At 36.4% G+C, this 20,190-nt stretch overlaps 1 protein-coding gene across 1 annotated transcript in view; it reads left to right on the top strand.

The window, feature by feature from the left end:
* The window catches only part of LOC113076077 (parathyroid hormone 2 receptor-like), a 63,213-nt gene extending 44,805 nt beyond the window's left edge, over positions 1-18,408 (top strand). Inside the window, exons 9-13 of the mRNA XM_026248746.1 lie at positions 584-650; positions 7,341-7,435; positions 10,173-10,311; positions 11,560-11,601; positions 17,470-18,408. Coding sequence (XP_026104531.1) covers positions 584-650; positions 7,341-7,435; positions 10,173-10,311; positions 11,560-11,601; positions 17,470-17,859 — 733 coding nt within the window. The 3' untranslated portion in view covers positions 17,860-18,408. The remainder of the gene's footprint in view (positions 1-583; positions 651-7,340; positions 7,436-10,172; positions 10,312-11,559; positions 11,602-17,469) is intronic.
* Positions 18,409-20,190: the final 1,782 nt, after the last annotated feature.

Genomic DNA, 20,190 nt, shown 5'->3' with positions numbered 1-20,190 from the left:
AACAGCACTCTTTCATTTGTTCCTTTATGTGAAAGTATTGTGGACTATGACATGACTATGTGGACTACTACACTGCCTGCAGTACCCTTATTTAATAATAGAGGATAAATAAAAATAAATAATTAATTACTGAAGTAATTAATAAAGAATGTTCATTATGACTCTAGTTTTTTTTTTCTCCAGACTGCATGCATTCTGCTTCCCTTGCAGTATATCCTATTTATGGATATCCTCTGCACCACAGATTATCCATTCAGCTGCACATCATAGTAAACATTTGTAATGGGATTATGAATGCGAAACAAATTGGTGGTAAACAAATGGAAATGAGTTTTATAAAGCACCATTTTATAACGAAAGGAGTGGGTCAGTGACTTCAAGGAAAGAGAGAGACTAAACTAGGTCCTTTTGATCTGTACAGAATGCACAGTGAAGTACAGTAGATGTGTTAGCACTGCCTCTGGGACTGGAAACTTATCTGCCTCTTAGCCACTGTCTCGCTCTGTGCTTTTTAAATATCTCCCGAATCATAATCCATGTGTGCTGGTTAATTTATCATTCGATCTGTCTTTAATCTGTGCAGATGCTGGGAGCTGAGTGCAGGAAACATCAAATGGATCTACCAGGTCCCCATTCTGACAGCCATTGGGGTGAGTAAAAGTGATGTAAAAAACTGTCAGGCTCTTAATAAACACGGCATGAGAACTAAGCGACAGCCTGGGAAACAGTTCAAAGACTGAGGCAATTTTCCCTGAGGAGGGAGAAATCGTCTAACTTTGCTCTTTAACTTAACTCTTTTCTGCTATTCACTACTGCAAGATGAAAAGCACTTTGGCAAAGAAGGCAAATGTCAGAAGAACTGGCAAGATCATTACCGTAATTACAACGTGCATGTATGTGTTTCTGCCAGTTCTGCCAATTACCGGATACAGACAATAACATGATTCAGACATGGGCACAGTCAGGAGAGTCCGAAGTGTCTCAGCGGGGGTGCCTCATTTCGTCTTTCTAGTTCATTATGATCATTTAGAAATGATGAATTTTAAAAATGGAATTTATTTAGCACTTTTTAAATTGAAGTGATGATTTACAGCTGCTGCTTTAACTATTCAGATACTCGACTGCCAAGGTAACATTAGCCATGCATACATGTAAGGTAAGTACAGTGACACCAAATATATATACATATATCAGACCAAGTGGTGACTCAGAAATAAATCTTGGTGTTTTTGCTCTGAAAATGTGTTTTTAGTTCTCCTCAAGTTCACACCATTTAACTCATAGTGACCATATATAGTTCACATTAACTGTGAACATACTATACACAGTTTGACAATCAGTATTTAAACAATACATTTATTACACAATATACTGTTTAAAAGTTTTTTTTAGAGAAATTATACTTTTGCTTTGACTTTTTTTATTGTTACAAAAAAAATCTAATAAATGTTGCTCTTTTCAATTAGCATTAAAGATTCCTAAATATTAATACTGTTAATGTTAATGTTTTTAACAATAATAAGAAAAGTCTCTTAGCACCAAATATAAATATTAGAATGATTTCTAAAGGATCATGTGACATTGAAAACTGGAGTAATGGTTACTGAGAATTCAGCTTTGCCATAAAAACAGTGATTTATTATTTTGCAATATACCTGTCTGAGTTCCTGTGGCTTAGTGGTAGAGCATTCCATTAGCAGTGCAAAAGGTTGTGGGTTCAATTCTCAGGGAACACACATACTGGTAAAAAAAAAAACCTGAATGCACTGTAAGTTTGCTTTGGATAAAAGTGTCTGCTAAATGTATTCATGTAACTGTTTTCTCCTGTATTTTTGATCTAATAAATGCAGCCTTCTTGAGCATGACCTGCTTTTTTACATCTACATATATCTATAACAGGGTCAAGGGAGTCAGTGCTTCCTTAAGATATTTGATGAGAATAAAATTTGTTGTACATAAATAAAACAATGGCAATATTATAAAATATATAATTAAGAAGTGTATGCATCCAACAGCAACACCAGCAGGTAAAATTACAGCACCTCTCTCGCTTCCCCTGAGCCCATTGATTTTTTACAGACCCGCAAAGCATGTGGTGAGTTTGGTGGGGGGTAATTGAGAATGAATAGGGGAAAGTCACATGAGAGGAGGCAATATGACTGGTTATATTTTTATATTTCGGCTGTGATTGGTGCATGTGATAAGTCGTTAATGTCAAAATAAGACTTGAAATGGTCTATGACCACTATTTACCGAATGAAGATCTGAAAATTAGAAAAATTGTTAAAAGTTAGCTGTTAAAAAGAATAGCTGCACAAAAGTTCACAAATAAAATGTATTAAGTTGTTACTGCCTTGAGTTATTATTTGGGAATAAATGCAAATGATTTTAAAAGCACTAACTAGATTAGATCAATTTGTGGCTTTATTAAATAGAATGTGGATTACACTGTTAATGTAAAAATATAAAAATCTGATTGTTTTTTTTTTTTTTTTTTTCTGAGAGTGCAAGTAATGTCTGTTTAACCGATATGTGCTTAGGATATGAATTTACATTTGATTAAAGAAAGAAAGAAAGATAAAAAGAAAAAAAATCCTGGCTTCAGAACCCCACAATATATACAGTGAGTCAATATTATGCTGATTATGCAGTCAACTATAATTTATTTTGCTTCTGAAAATGACAGCTGCTTCTCAGTCAAGGCCCTTGAAATTGACTTAATGCCTCTTTTTTTATTCTAAAAGCTACACTTGTAGCTAGCACTGAAATTTAATGTACTCATCCTTTATCACTCCAGATTCAGTTTTTCCTCAGCAAAACATGGCTATAACCAGTATTGCGTGGTCCAGCAGTTTGATGCTTGCTCACATGATACCATCGCTTCTGTACATCCGTTTCCTCACAGCTGTTGTTGATTGCATGCTGCTAGCTGCTTTCTGGGTAATCTACTGCCATCCAGGTGGCAGAGAGGGTCAGAGCTGATGTATTTCTGAGTGCCCTGTCGTGAACAGAGAGTGATGGATTCACAGATGCTAAAGTAGCTGAACTGGCTGGCCAGGCGAGAGAATCGTGAGAAAGAACTGTGCCGTTTCCACAGAGTGATGCAAGTCAAAATGTCTAACTAAATGTAATGGTGCTCTCTGGTTCTCCCACTAAGGTACAGAAATGCCATATGGCAATAATTAAATTCTACTCATTTGCTTGTTATTCTGAAAAATACAATATATTGCAATAAAAAGGGCAGGCCTTAAGGTCGACAATGATGTGCTGTTTTTTTTAAAGACACATGACATTTGAATGTCTGTCCACAGAAATTTTCCCCCGTCACCCTTACAAGAAAGACACCTGTTGAATTCCTCCAGAAAGTGCTCTCTTAACCCCATTTCCTCATAACCTCAACTGTTCTCAAGGGTTTTTTTTTTTTTTTTTTGGCAGCATCTTTAAGGAAATTAGATATTTTCATCCACAATTTAACTTTATCTAATGTAGTTTTACTGTTAATAAGGAAAATATTAATGAAATAATATGGCAACGCTGCACCACAGTGGAATTGCAGTAATATATATCCGTATTGAAATGTTTAATAGATAGTAGCATCAATATGATTGCAGTTATTTATTTTAAGCATTTATTGGAGTATAGTTGTTTTTATGTATACATAGCAAAATATTTTCTTCTTTTCAGAAAATGAATACTGCAATATTTTACAGAAAGGCTAAAGAAGGCCAATAGTGAGAATGAATTAGCCTTCAGTGAAGGTTAAAGGATAGAGGTCCACTTATTTTTGGTTTGCATGTAGTTCAGAGTATATAAATGTATACATTTAGGAAATGTGCATTTAAATAGAAAATAAATCATAATTTTTAGACAAACTACTTTTTTGACCTTTTTTCAATGTGGTTCAGTGTTGCCATAATGCAATGTAAGATTTGTATAATTGAAGCTATTTCATGTAACAAAATCTTTTCTAAAAATGATTAATGACTAGAACATAATGCATACCATAGAAGGTCAACAGCTTAACAAGACGTCCGTTGTTCTGTAGATTTACTGTACATTCTGTCATCATATAATGAACCTCATGCCATTCTAAACCTATCACTTTCTTTCTTTTGTGAAACAGAAAAAAGTTTCAGCTTTTGTGCAGTGATATTGAATATATAATAGGCCTAATTAATCTCCACAAATGACAAAACAAAGCACCTAAAAATTGCTTTAAGTTTGTTGAAAAGACCAGCGTTGTTGGTTGCGTACAATAACCATTTGGTTACCCATTAAATATCTTCTTTTGTGTTCCACAGAAGAATGTCTGTCAAAGAGGTTTGAAACGACATCAGGGAATACATTTTCAAATAAGTCCAGCTCTTACTAAAGCCTTCATATCACCAGGTGTACCTGGACAGTACTGAACATTTTCCTTGAGTCAGCATGAGGTGCCTGCAGTCTTCAATTATGTTTTGGCCACATCCAGTCACCTAGATGATGCCATCATGACACTCTGTGAGCAAGAGAGAAACTGCTCTGACTGCAGATGCTCCTCTGCATGACCAGTTTTATCTTATTTTTTTTCTTGGGATAACAGACTTTTTTCTTGAAGGGCTTTGGTTGTACTGAGACCATGCTGAGTCATGCTGGCAGAGGTGGAGCCAGGACTTTTGACAGGCATGAGTGGACCAGGACCAGTTATTCCTTTGTGGTTATTAAAACACTAGGATGTGCTACCATCTATGGAATTTACTATTTTTTACTTTGAGCAAACAATATCTATCACTGTTTATGTAAATTGCATAATTTGTGAATAGACTGTGACAAATAGCATAATTCTATTTACATAAATTGCAGTTGTGATGGAGGAATAGATATCTAACAGATTACTGACATGTTTTGTTCATCAATGGATTATTATTTGAAAAGAATCTTTTTAAGGTGTTTAGGTCATTTTATACTATCTATGTATCTTCAAGGATACAGAAGCTGGCAGGTAACTGTACAGCTGAAAGATTAGTCAGACATCAATGCATTATATATAATAAATGGAATCTTCAGTAACAAAACTAGGTTTGAGTAGATGGGGTTTTTTTTGGCAAATAATTATTTGAAACTGAATCACAATAGCCATTTAAAGACCCACTAATAACTGGATTTTTTTTATTTTTTATATTGATTTAATATTTTTATTAATTTCCAGAGGTTGTAGGTCTCAGGTTGGCTTTGTTGCTATTGTTTTGGTTTTTTGCATTTGCTATAATATTTGTACATTTTCATTATTTGTAAATGGAATGTACACTCATTAAATAGATATTTTGTATTAATTGTTATTTAGGGATTATACATGCTGTTTGCATGGCATCATATCAAGCATTTGAGGGACATGTTTATGTGTGGATCTCGTGTGCATACATAAATAGACCCGCTTGCATTAGTTGAAGGTTTTAGAATTAGCCGTACTGGTGAGGGATTAAACTGTGTACATCCAACTGTTCTAATATCTTTTGTGCACATCAAGCAAATGTTGTATTCTGTGGGGATGATGAAGCTGCCTCAGCACGACTACTTTTATCCACAGCCTTGTTTAACTTGTGCCAGGCAGCACAGCTGGACTTCTCCTTACAAGTTACTTGCACGAGGCGATTGAAGTTTGTGTGGTTGGTGTGTGTGGTTGTAAAAAAAATAAATAAATGATTCCAACTTTAAAATGCATGAATTTTTTTGCCCCAGAAAAAGAAGGAGAAGAAAAAAAAAAAGACTAAAAATCACTGAACGGTCCTCAGTTCCATTTCAGGCTGATCTGCTCAGACACTGAAATGATGCCATTTCACGCTGTGTCATTTAGGTTCACACATTTACACTGAAAAGATTAAGCATTTAATCATTTTTTTAAAGAGACTTATTTTTAGACATCTCACATAATTTGAAAACCTGTTTTGTAACTACTGTATATGATTGATAAGGCAATTCATTTATGTCCAACCTTTCCTTCTGCCTCACAAGTACTATATAATTATAAGACAAAAAAAATACAGTTGTGCTTTTTCTCCTCATTGCTGATGTACGGTTTAAAAATACTGTACAATACATTACTATACTGTGATACTAATGCTGTTATTCAAAGGCATTGTGACTGTTGTGGATGGATGGATTACAATTAGTTGGAGAGTCAAATGTATAATGAGAGTAAAATCTGGCCAATGATGATTCATATGTTGCAAACTGTAAAAGCCCATTTACATTTGCTCCCATACGCCCACTGAACAGATGGTGGATATGGGGGCATTTTCTCAGAAGGGGTCATTTAAATGCGTGATTGCCATGATTGAAGAATGATTGAGTTTTCCTGTTGCATGTCAAAGAGCACCGCAGGTTCTTAATGGATGAAATGTGGCGGGGTTTTGTTTAGAGATAATACCAGTCATTGTTTTTCTTTTCAGCAATTTGAATGTCCTCTTGTTTTTTTTTTTTTGAATAATAGAAATGTATGCATTGCAGTTCAGTCAAACTATTTATGTTCACTTCTATAGGTCATTTTCAAAGCTCCATCTATTTGTCTTGCCTTTTGCCACCCCTGAACCAAACATCAGTTATTTTTTTAAACAAAACATTCATTAGCAAGACTGACTTTTGTGGTTACTGGACGGATGTTTGGACACTGTAGGAAGTGCATCTCAATATAGCTTTGAAACATTTTTGCATACACTAGTCTTTTGAGGTGTTCATTTATCATTTGTGCACTACTTGGTATCATAATTCATGTTGCTCAACAACACCAGTGTTTATAGGAGAGCTATGTATTTTACTTCATTAATTATTCATGTGCAGCTAAGCAATCTAAATAGTGCTAAAAACACTTTTTAGTACATAAACATAATAGAAAGCAATATAAAATAATTTCAGAATAAAGATAGACACCAAATAATGCATCTATATCGGAGTCTTTTTGTATTTGAAATGCTGAACTGCAAACACTATATCTTAAATAATACCCTTATGACTCTAAACCATATTTTTTGCTCCCAGAATGCATTTTTTTTTTTTTTTTTGGTCTTATTGATTCCAGACTGAGCTTAAAATCTCATGCACAGACACCCCACTCATTATGATTAAGCAGATGGAAATTATCATATTTCAAATGACATCCCTGCTCATTTGGGAAAAAAGCAGCCATACACATCACTTAGCCGGTCATCTGCCAGTGACCCTTCTGTGAAAAGCTTTATTGTCCAGATATGCATAATGGATAAAATCCTCAGTCCCATTACAGTCTTTCAGTTACTCAAATAATAATTAGGCAGGCAGCAAGTGTCACCTTTTACAGTTATTTCTCTTTGCTCTTTCTTTCTCAGCTGAACTTCCTCCTGTTTGTGAATATTGTGAGGGTTCTCGCCACCAAGATCCGCGAGACCAACGCAGGCAGATATGACACACGGAAACAGTACAGGTTTGTGCATCCACTTCCACTGAGCCTCTTTTTATCCATTCCAGTGCCTTGAAATTGTGAATTCAGTGTTATACCAGCCCAAATTGTCTGTGTCATTACAGCAGCATCATCTCTGCTATTAGACTGCAAAGAATGGAAGCTACAGCAACTATTTATTTCCTTATGTAATTTAAGCAAAATTTTTCAGGCAGAATCGCCTGTGGCTAAGAGATGTGATAATAAGCTTCCCCTACGCCTACTCATTCTGCAGTTTGATTCGGATTGTGGTTTCCATCATTCCATCATGTGCTGTAATCAGTGTAGCATTTCACTGGATATTACAGATTTGATCTTGTTACATGCTGAAAGGAAATTTTTCGTTATTTTTGTCTGGCTTTGAAAAAAAAAATGCTTTTAGACCCTATAAATGCACATTTGGGTTTGGCATGTCAAATGTTATTCTGGATGCTCCCTAATAGAATCCAGTTTGGAGCAAACACAATGCCAATAGATGTCATTTTGTGCGACTAATAACCGTAATCAATTTGATCATTGCTGCCTCCCCGCCAATTAGCAGCATGAAGAGTCACAGGTGTCAGTTTGCACAGCTGGTAGAACAGACATAAAGACAAACAGTCATATTTGCAAACACAGTGAATAGTGCATTTTGCTCAGCCAAAGAGAACTTTGTCATAAATCTAACAGAAATAAATCTGTAATGCAAATGACCTCGAATGCTGGTACGTCACATCATTTTGACTCTCGTTTGGTGCAACACTCCTTTTACTGGAACACTTTGGTTGATCAAACTTAGCGGGGATTCAATTAAAAGAGGATTTGTACCTCATGATCTTCCAGCATTGCTTTTTTGCCAATTATTTTTCAGGATAATTTTCATGACCAATTTGCAAGACATTTTAACCTGTCTGGCAGGCAAGGCGTAGCATTTAAAAAAAAAGATCTTGCACTTGTCTTAATTCTGATTAAAGCCACACACATTCATCAAACACAGATTAAAGACTACATCACACACTGTACTTGGCCTTATCGGCCAACATAAATACCTCACTGAGATCAAAATTGTATTACATGTTGCTTAGCTGGGGATATTTCAACGGTGGTCACTTTGCAGTATAAACAGAGTGAAATTGTGCATTTATATCACTTGATAGGGATATAAATACATTTCATTTTTCTTTTCGACAGTCTGACAGATAATAAAAATTCATCAAATGTCATCATTTACTCACCTTCATGTCATTCAAAATCTGTACGACTTTCTTCTTTGGAACTAAAAAGATGTTAGGCAGAATGTTTACACTTTTTGTGATGCCCTATATTCCTAATCGACTGAATCCATGTGATTCTTAGCTAAACATGTTTTTAGTTTGTGAAGACTTAGACATATAGCACACAAGGTGTACAGACCTCTTTAAAATGGTCATAAAATGCCTTTTCAAGCTTTCCTTTCTCTTTGGAGAGTTACAAGCTCTTGGTTGCACAAAGAAGATCTGTAAAGTTGCAAAGACTGAAGTCTCAAATACAAAGAGATATTCTTTATAGAAGTTAAGAGTCAACCACGTCTACCTAAAACGTCTCATTCTAACAAGCCCCTACATGTCTGTCACTATGTGGGAAGATGTGCATATTGCTGCCCAAATGTTCTCACAACGAAATGTGTAACTTTTATTCTTGCTGTTACTTTTGCCATGTAGTGGAGTCTCTGTATAAAAAGAAAATATAATCAGTAATTATGTCCCCACTGGATGCAACAAATGCCTAATTTAAAATGGGTTTAATTGTTGTTGTCTTGTCACGCCAGGACACACGGTATCACAGTATGGTTTGGGTGTAATATTTCCATCACACGCTTGAGGCATTCGGCCAATCATAATTGCACTGGATAGCTGGCCAATCAGTGCACACCTCGCTTTTCAGAACAATGAGCTTTGTAAAAACCACGCATTTCAGAAAGGCATAAAGGAGAAACTATAATGTACATTATAGATTTTAACCTTAAAACACATTTCATTACACCAAATACCCCAAATAATGTTCTTTTTAGCAACATCATATGACCCCTTTAATGATGCTTTTATACTTATAACATCCATTCCTGTTTACAATATAGAAAATACCAGCCTGAAGATTCTGCCTAAAGGTGTGATTACATTAGTGAAACTTTGTAGCAAAACATGTCTATTGTCAATAGTGAAGCAGGTCACTTCCGAACCAAACAGCTTGGTTAACAGCAATTGGTAATGGGTGCAGCATGCACAACGATATTATGCAGTGCCTACAAATAAAGTTAGCTGGGGTCTATTTTCAGGCGCTGCGTAATATCATTACGCCGAAATGAGAGTATATTTCCTAGCCATATCGGCTTAGAGAACCACAACTTGTAATTTTCCGTCGGTCATAGTAAACAGTGTAACTACAGAAGAGTCAAGTGTCAAATAGGAAAAATATTGAAACTCTTTGGTTATTTTTTAGAAAATGAGCCTATTTTCAAAAATAGTGGAGTGTTCCTTTAAATCAGATGGGAAATCTGCATGGGGAACTTAATCAGTAAGTGTCCCCATGCAGTTTCCAATCATGCTGATTCCATATGACATGAGAGCATTTCGCTCTCTGAAATTTGCTGTATAAATGTACCTGCAAATTCATACAGGTTTGGAATGGTATGAGGGTGAGTAAATAACTGATGTTTTGTTTTATCCTTTTAATTCATAGAACATTTTCATTTCTCTCTGTTCAGGAAGCTTGCCAAATCCACGCTTGTGTTGGTGCTTGTGTTTGGAGTGCATTACATTGTGTTTGTTGGGATGCCGCACACATTCGAAGGTCTTGGCTGGGAGGTGCGGATGTATTGTGAGCTGTTCTTCAATTCTTTCCAGGTACTTGGAAACGATGCCTTTAAAGCACGAATAGCTAATGTAATCAGTGATCTCTGCCAGTCAAGATGCAAATGTTTTTCTTTTGATAAATGCAAAAATCAAAAAATTATAAATTCTAATGTGTATTTTAGCATAATTTATATAAATGTTGTGCATGCATTTTGCATGATTTATTATTGATTTGGATTAAACATTATAAAAAAAGAAGGAAAAACACTCTTTATTTGCAAGTCAGTGATGATATGAAATTTGTAAAACTGTTCTTGCAACTTTTTTATTTAATAATTTTTTACAACTTTTTCTTCTACTACGAAAATCCTTAGCTACCACAGAGGAAGAATTAGGAAAAACATGTTTATAATTTCATCACCTCAGAAAAAGAAAAAAAATAAATAAAAAAAAGTAACTTTGCTAAATAAATTAATGTTAATGTTCTATTACAAACCTTGTTGCAAAGGAAATGAGGAAAAATTGGTTTCTTTGGGAAACGCTCAGATATTTAGCACTGGTTGTACAGAATATGCATGGTACTAATTTACAACTAGTAAATATAATTAAAAAGAAACATCCACCCACAGGTGTTGATGAGAATGTTGCTTGCATGTAAATGCTTGTTGCACAAACTGCTAAAACATTAAATGTTTAAGTAGCTTATAAGACAGAGAAATACTGACCGGTCAATCCAGTTCACAGCACTCCAGATAGGCTTGACATCTCATGACACACCATTGATTTCCATTTGAGATGTTCGGTTGTCTTAAATGACAGGTGCTGGTTAGGTTAAGAGTCTTTTATCTGGAGCTTGATGACACGATTCAGTGCTTGTCTTTCCCAAAAAGAATACATCACTTCCCTTTACAATTGCAGTAACTTAAGAAACACAGTCACAGAACTGGGTAAATTCAATAAAATAATTTAATTACATTAACATTTAATTTGTTTTATGGCTTTTAAATATAATACATAAACTAAACAGATGGTCACTGTCAGCTGTAATTAATTAAATACCTAATATAAAAAAATAATGATTCCAAATCAGTGAAAACTGGACCAGTGCATAATTAACTGTGCTGTAATGTAAATATTATAAACATTTTCCAGAGATTAATGATTTATTTTTTTCTTAATCACTGACTCAACTAAACTTACAAATGAAAATCAAAAGTCATTATTACCAGAGTCATTAGTTTGAGACATTTTAATTCTGTTGAGAGATCGCACCAACAAATATTTTTGTTTCTTCTCTAGGGCTTCTTTGTGTCTATCATCTACTGCTACTGTAATGGAGAGGTGAGCACCAGCAAAGCTGCTTTACAATATTAAGTGGGTTATCACCGGATGTGCTATTGCATTCTGTACTTTTTTTATTTTTTATTATTATTATTATTGTTTTTTGGCACTTTGGCCACTGCACTGTGTCTGCACACACATCGAGCCTAAAAATTGTTGCCCAGTCACACATTCATACTACTTCCTGCTTGTTTTTTGTTATACTAGTGCACAAATAATCATGGACCACACCGTTAAATGTAAAGGTTCTTTATTGGATTCTATGGTTCCATGAAGAACTTTTAACATTCCACAGCCACAGCATACCACAGCCATATCACCCTGCAGTCCAAGACTGGTTACCCACTATAGCTAGGCAGGATTGAGCCTGGTCAGTACCTGGATGGGAGACTTCCTGGGAAGACGCTCCAGTTACTTGCATAACCTTGGTTCCCTGAGATGAGGGAAAGAGCATTGGGTCATCATTGATGACTGCTTTGGGGAAACGCAGGCACATGCACACATAGACATCAAAGGGGGCTTGAGCACCTGCCCTTTTTATTCCTGGAGAGAAAGTGCCCTTTTTTCTGGGGTGTTTTTTTTTTTCTTTTTTTTTAAATAATATATATTCCTGTTTGCACACAGCTTCCCTGTCAAACAAATATATTTATTGAAGAATTGTATATATAAATATCAGGTCAGGAGTTATGAAGCGCTCATTGAGAACCGTTTCTGTCAGACGCGTCTGATTCGTCGAGAACCGAGGAGCTGATGATACTGCGCATGTGTGATTCAGTGTGAAGCAGACTGACTCACAGCTCGTCTGAACCGAACTGATTCTTTTGGTGATTGATTCTGAACTGATTCTGTGCTTATGTTATAAGCGCGGGTAAACTGAAGGCTTGAATTAAGCAAGGGGCAAGGAACTCGAGTGGAAGTTGAAGTCGGGTGGGGGCTGCCATCTTGTAGCAGAACTTCACTTGCGTTAGCATTCCCATTGACTCCCATTCATTTTGGCGTCACTTTGACAGCGAATAACTTTACATCTGAGGCGTTTAAAGACTCTGTTTGTCCATTATTTATTTCTAAAGATACACCACAATGTATAAAGGGCTCCATTACCTTCTATGTTACATTATGGCCTTGTATAAACAGTTTTTGTAAAAAATAGGCTAACGATTGCGTCATAACCACTCGGCTCTCTGTCGCATTACCGTACAGACAGGAGGAGAAGCTCGCAGGCAATTAACTTAATATGGCTTACTGGCGTTACATTTTAAAATACTATACAAAATAATTAATCAGAATACTTACTCCTGCTCACTCACAACAAAGAACTCCCCGCTCAAGCTCGCCGTCTCTGCAAGATTAACGATGGCAGTTTGCACGCACAGCTACTAGAAGATTTACATCTGTCAGACAGGTTGCTGACGTCGTCAAGCTTCGTTTGAGTCTGCGTGTCAGAAACGGAAGTGCTAAAAAACGCTAAAAATGGGCTTCACTTGTCTCAATTGAGTTCCAATGGGGTCGCTGTGTCCATTTCTTTTACTGTCTATGGAATTAAGGGCAGTCATCGCTAATGACATTACATCGAGTGCAAAAGAACCGGTGAACCGTTTTTTTTTTTTTTTCAAATGGTTTATTTGATCGAATTGTCCGAAAGAACCGGTTCACTTGATCACCTGCTCCTTTGCCTCAAAAGTGCCCTTTTGTCAAAGCAAAATTTCCTCAAATTTTTTTTGTAATAACATACCCTTTTGTGAATGCCTGCCAACGCCCAATCATAATATTATTACAATTTATTAATAATAATTTAGTCGTAAATAAAATGACCAATATGATGACCTTTCACCTGACCGGGAAAATTCCTCAGGCCGCACGCGCATTTTTAATTGTATTTTCAGAACCGTGGCAGCTGGTAAGTGGTGTTTCATTCTCAGCGAAGTGATTTTGATGTTTATTTACTTATTATTATTTTACAAGAACGATATGATGTGAGAACATGCAGATAAGTTGCTGTGTGTAGCCTGTAGTAGTAACACTAGCGTGCTGTTTGAGGGAGAAAGGTTTCACAGGCATCGAGGGGTCTGATCTTTTTTTATGTTATTTGACTAAACTTTTATCATATTACAGTACTTATTTATTTTTTTACACGTTGAGTGCCTTAAAAATAATTATCACAACACTGGTAAGGCTCATTCAGATTTTCTCATTCTCTGAATTATCATTATAAAAATTCAGGAATTAATTATATAATTATATTTTAAATGTGACGCAATTTTTTTTTTCTACAATAGCAACAGTGTTTACAACAGCAAGACCACTTTAGCCTGTAAACTCAATAATATCTCTCTGGAAATAAATGTAAAAATATCAATGTCAATAAAAAATGCATGATATACCTGACATCAAAGTGCAGTGTGAAGGATATGAATAACAAATGTAGCCTGTCATTTGTTTACATTGCAAAGGTGTTCAATTTTAGACAATAACAACTACAACCGTAATAATAATATTAATCACTATATTCCAGTGGATCAGTTTTTTTTATGTTTTGTATCAATATTTAAGGTGGACTTATTGATTAGGTGCAAGAGTAGTAGTGATGGTTAAAATAATAGATTCATGCTGAAACAGAGAAGAAAAAAGCCATCAAGTTGGGACAATTTCAGTTTCTAATCCCAGAGCTATTATTATTTTAAACTTAAAATTGTCTTCTCTATTGTTTCTTTGCTTCAAAGCATTTGCTGCTGTATCAATACATAACCATCCATATCGATACGTGAATCCCCAAGGAATGCATCACAATATATTGCTGTATTGATATTTTGAACAGCGCCATTTAAAACCTTGTTCCATGTGCCCCTTTTATACTTTGAGCACCTGCCCCTCCAAAGGTCTCTGCACGGCCCTGCCTATACATATCCAGTAGCGCCATGCTATAAGCACATGAAGAACTTAGCGAGGGCTCCATAAGCCTGAGCCACAAGGAGACCAGAAAACGTTCTGAGGTCTACTTGAGATAAAACACGCACCTGCAGGGCAGGGATGCTCAGATTGTAGAATCTAATAAAGGTAGACGGTGACAACCAGTCAGCGGTTGCACAAATCTCCCCATTAGAGATTCCACTGGACCAGGACCAAGAGGAGACCTTTCCTATGGTGGAAACCTCAGGGTTGTGTTTTGTTAGTATGTGGATTGGAAGCCTGCTTGAGAAAGTTATGCTTCTGTTGGATGTTAGTGAGGCCAGCAGGGAGTACTCACCCAGCAGCCGACTCCAATGAGATGTTAAACTGGTCCTGACTCTTTGATGTCATTAGCAATCCCAGGGGGTTCCTTAAAAAAATAAAATGTGTAGGAATACAACCCTGGCATGCTGGACAAATTTGCTCTTTGGTCTCCATCCATCATAACCTCCTACTCATGCTTATTTAAACTGATTGGCTACGTCTCTTGGTCTCCACTCCACCAGTAGCCAGTGTGTGGTGGGCGTTTTGGCACACAGCGGCTGCCAGTGCTTCAGCCAGGCAGATGCTAGAAACTGGTGGTGTTAATGGAGATCCCCCACCCATTAAATCACATTGAATGTTGTATAGATGTAATAATACTGTTAATTTAAACCTATTGTAAAAGTGCTTTGCAACATATTGTAAGGGAAACAGGTCAATTTAGCTCAAAGGGAATCATTTAAGATTTTAAAGGGAATTTGAACAGAATCACTGTTTCACGGCTGTTCACGGAGACGCCCTGCGATTCAGTGAACTAGCCGTTTAACATCAAATCTGCGCTGGATACTAATATCCAAACTATAGTGAAACCACTATCAATTAGCACAGTAATAAGATCGGCAGTTTAAGACATTAACTTGTAAGCACAAAACACAAGATACTTCTCTTTTCAATATGAATAAGGCTTTATTAGATAAATCTAAGACATATAAACTAATCTAACACATAAACGCACGCACACACACATTCACACAAGTTGCAGGAAGGTCGAAAGTTAGGGAAAGATGAGTTTAAGAGAATGGAAATATGGAATCCCAAGTTTACAGCAATACGTTAAATTGCATAGACATGAACAACCATCAATCACGTAATTAGCGCTCGCATTGAGTTCCTCAATGGGGTTAAAATTATATTAGATACACCAGCACAACAAATATCTGGGAATACGTTGCCTTCGTTTGCTGTGAAAGGGACTCCAGTTGAAAGGGGTATCCCGGTGTCGCTGATTGGCTGGAAGTTCAGTAGTGAAGTGACGTCTTGGGAAGCCCGTGGTTGTTGAGCGTTGGCTGAAAGTGCAGAGTCGTGTTCGCTGGTTGAAGTTGAATGGACGTTACAAAACTTAACTCAGAACACGAAACTCTCAAACGGAAAAGAAAAGAAATAAAGTTTGACGAGACTAGGTTGTTTTCTTTCTCATCGTGGCATAGTAGCAGCAGGCAGGCACGCTGGAACCGCGCTCAAAGAACAATGATGATTAACCGCATGGCTAGATGCTACAAGCTAAAGCTAGGTAGCAAAGCTACAAGCTAAGAGCAGGCATGACTGATAGCACGAGCAAGGCTGGAACTAAAAGCAGACTAAAAGCCCGCATGACTGATAGCACAAGCAATGCTAGACTAAAAGCCGACATGGCTAATAGCAGCAGCTAGACTAGAACTAAAAGCAAGATTTAATCGTGTCCAAAGTTTTTAAACTTCCTTGTTGGCCACCCCTCAAATGCTGCCTTGACCAATCAGATATGGTCCTGGGGTCTGGGGTATCATAAATCATTGTTTATCTTACCAAGCATGTGGTTCTTGCCTCACAGGGTCTAATTTTGGACATGATTCCTATAACATGATTATGATATATTTTACAAATAAATGATTGTCAGGACAATATCAAGCAAGAAAATGCGATTATTTGAATACTAGACATGACTAGGTATCCTATAGTTATCAAAAGACATACACAATAAGTGATTATACATGATAGTCAAATGTGTGGGTTACACGTAAATGAATATGGAGTTAAGCAATGGAATGATTCATTCATAAGTCTTTTTTTTGAGTTCATTCTGGTCCATATATAATGGATAAAAAGGGTTTCTTTGCCATTCTCTGGCAAAGGACTTTTCTGTGAAGACAAAGGTTTAAAGCCCTTCCCCCTTAGGAATTTCAGTCTGGTTTCACTGGCTGGGTGGGGGAAGTCAATGCAAGTATTTAACTTGATCTCCTGGGTTTACATGTGATGTCCAGCATTGCATTCCAATCACGAACAATAAATTTGACAATCTCTTCTTCGAATTAAAATTGTCAATAATTGTTCTATTGGTGTTAATGTTGAAAGCTGTTGTGTGAACAAGTTGGTTGGTTGGTTATCTTGCCTGGTTCTTGTGGCACTAGAACTGATTTATGACTTCCTGAGGAATTCAGCTCATGTTTCAATGCACACAGCTCTGATAGACTCTTTGATTTGTCTGATTTGACTCATTTCTGCTACAATATGTTAGTTTTTAATCAAGACCAGTCAGAACAAACTGTGAAGTTTTAAGTGTTCGTCATCCTAACTGTCGGGGTAGACTGTAGTGTTGGAGTTTAGGAGAATTTTACAATCACTAGGATCCATTTCCCAAAACTTTCAATGCAGTGAACAAGACCGCAATTAGTGTGGGCTAAACTGTGGATTATTTTTGAGTGCTTTGGTTCAAAATGCATTCAATAGCTGCAGTACATTGTTTTTACAAAACAAAACATTGTATTATGGTACCTCTTGTTATAGTTTTTTAAGGTTATTGTCTTATGACTGACAGTATATAGAAATCTGCCTTAGTGATTGTATAAAAAAGTTCCTGTGCATTTCAACATCCAGTGTTCTTTAGCATCTAACTCTGATCCACAGGTCCAGACTGAGATCAAGAAAACATGGACCCGGTGGAACCTAGCGTTTGATTGGAAGGGTCCGGTGGTGTGTGGGAGCTACCGCTACGGTTCTGTGTTGACGGGTCTTAACAACAGCACCAGCAGTCAGTCCCAGCTGGCTACTGGGGGCCCTGGCACCCGCTCCACCACGCTTTTCTCCAGCCGAGTCTACCGCAGCAGCGGGGGGCCAACTATCAGTGCCCATGCCACACTGCCAGGCTATGTGCTGAATTCGGATGCTGACAGCTTGCCCCCATCCATACCTGAGGAGCCAGAGGACAGTGCAAAGCAGGTCGATGACATCCTGTTAAAGGAGTCCCTGCCCACGAGGTCAAGCAGCGGTCTGGAGGACGACGAGGAAACTCTGTAGATATTGGCGTGGTGATAGCTAAACTGGGTGTAATAGCACACAGGGAATTTGTTAAAGAGCAAAAATGACAGTTCATCGCCTGCAGCACACACTGCTTTGGGTGGCAACAGCACCTCTACAACAGACACTTCCTGTTCAAGCTGTGACACATAGTTTGTTTTTGACACAATGTCATGTGCAGACAGATTGATATGTTCATGGCAAGATATCGTCACTCATCACTATAACAAAAAAACTGTTTACAGCAATGGAAATGCTGATGGATCAAATTTCTGGTTGCTTAATTCAGTTCTTAAACTTAAACGTGTTGGGTAAAAAAATGTTAGCCTGGATGCACTGTTAGTTGATTTGGATAAAAGCATCTGCTAAATGCATTATTTTAAGTTTTAATTTAATTTTTTTTTTTTTTACATTTTTGAAAACTGGTTTCCTTCGCTTAGAACCATGATGTCATCAAGATTTTAGTCAAAAGCATGACTTCCTGACATTTGTGTAGACCGTGGAAGCAACGCTCAGGATAACTGATATTTATTAAGGACTATTGAATGTTGTGGGGGGGGGGGGGGGGGGTTGGGGTAAATTTACTGAGGTTTCCATCATCCTTATTATTACATTCCAGGGAAAAAATAAAAATTTAATAAAATTTATTTCAACTGCATATAAAATCTGACCGTGTCGTTTCAGTTCTTGAAGGTGAGTTACTTTCCATTTCACCAACACAACATCATGACAGGTTGAGAGCAGAAACCCCACAGCTGCATTGATTTCAGGTTCACTAGCAACAGACCAGTTGTTGGTGTGAAGAGACGAGGATGGACTTAAGCAGCGGTAAAGTACATGACTTTGTTTCTTTATTTTCAGCACAAATTATTGGTATAAACTTATATTTGAAATTTTTTGAAATAGCAATAAAATGTAGCCCTATGTTGGCTCATTTCTGAACTTTAGTCTTCATTTTGATGAAATGTGATTGATCTTTTGGTCTTCTGGTTTTCTGTTGATGCGCAAACGAAACATTACTAAACATTAGATTTGCATTACACCTGCCATTCAATAATCCATATAATCGGCATAATCATTGTCACTTGTTACTTTTGACATGAAACAAGATCTCAGCTTTCAAGTGTTATTTTATTCTGAAAATTAAACGACAAACGTTATTCTGGCGCACTTTAATGTGGTCCGTAGCACAGAGTGCAAACTTATCTTCTCTCCCTCTTTACTTGACTACTAGATATACACAAAATTACCATGAATGATCATCAGAATGCATGCCAAAAGATGGTTTCCAATTTTAAATAGATTATGTTTTGTGTAATCGCTCTGTGTTTAAGCCGTGGAAATACATCAATAAAACAGCTAGTTAAACAATGTCACGCAAGGTTACATTTACCCATTATCATACTGTAGATCAGTGCATTTAATGCAGGAACGTCATTCAGTGTCCATAGCTCTTTAGTCAACTAGAAAAGAGAGAGAGAGAGAGAAGGGTTGCTGAATATATGCAGTATATTTGTTATATCCTCACTTAACCTTTCGTCAGTGATGTTTTCTGTAATGTTTGTTTAAATAAATTTGACATTAAAACAATCTTTTTTTAATGTATGCCACTGATTAAATATTTATATCTTAAAAAAATGGAAACATAAATATATAATTCATTAGAAATTAATTTAATATTATTATGGACCATCTGACAGGGTTCCCTTAGTTGAGCGGGATCCTTAATGTTTTGCTTATGACAAATTGACATGCATTGAATTGACATAAGAATGGAACTGAATCAAGAACTGAAATCTGTAAGTGTGCCCAATTTTTGTACTTATATGCATGTAATCCTGTTTCTTGTCACCCTTGTGTGGACTACTGGTGTCTTTAAAAAAAAAAAAAAATGTATATGTATGTATATATATATATATATATATATATATAACTTTTTTTGCAAAGAACCATCTTCCATGATTTTCATATAATTTAAAGAGATAAAAAGCTGTTAAAAGATATAAAACTTTTAAATAACGGTATGAACAAATTTATAATAGTTTTGCTCCCTTTTAACCTTCCTGTTAAGTTTAACCAAAGATATAATGCAAGTCTATATTCATTTTGTATATTTTGTCAAGTATTGTACTTTAAATTTTGTATTTTCTAACTTTGTTCAACAGTGGATATCAGTTTATCCACAATCCATTACTATCCTACTGAGCTCTCAAATGTACAATAGTTTGTGTGGATACTGTAACTTAAAAGAGTTGGATCATTTTGAAATGTCAAGCCTCTTGTGCAAGCAAACATCACATATGGAAGACATTGTGAATAATTCTTCTTTGA

Source organism: Carassius auratus, unplaced genomic scaffold, assembly GCF_003368295.1.
Source record: "Carassius auratus strain Wakin unplaced genomic scaffold, ASM336829v1 scaf_tig00018592, whole genome shotgun sequence".
Taxonomy (NCBI): domain Eukaryota; kingdom Metazoa; phylum Chordata; class Actinopteri; order Cypriniformes; family Cyprinidae; genus Carassius; species Carassius auratus.
Note: the sequence above shows the minus strand (reverse complement) of the source record. Positions and strands in the feature narration are given on the sequence as shown.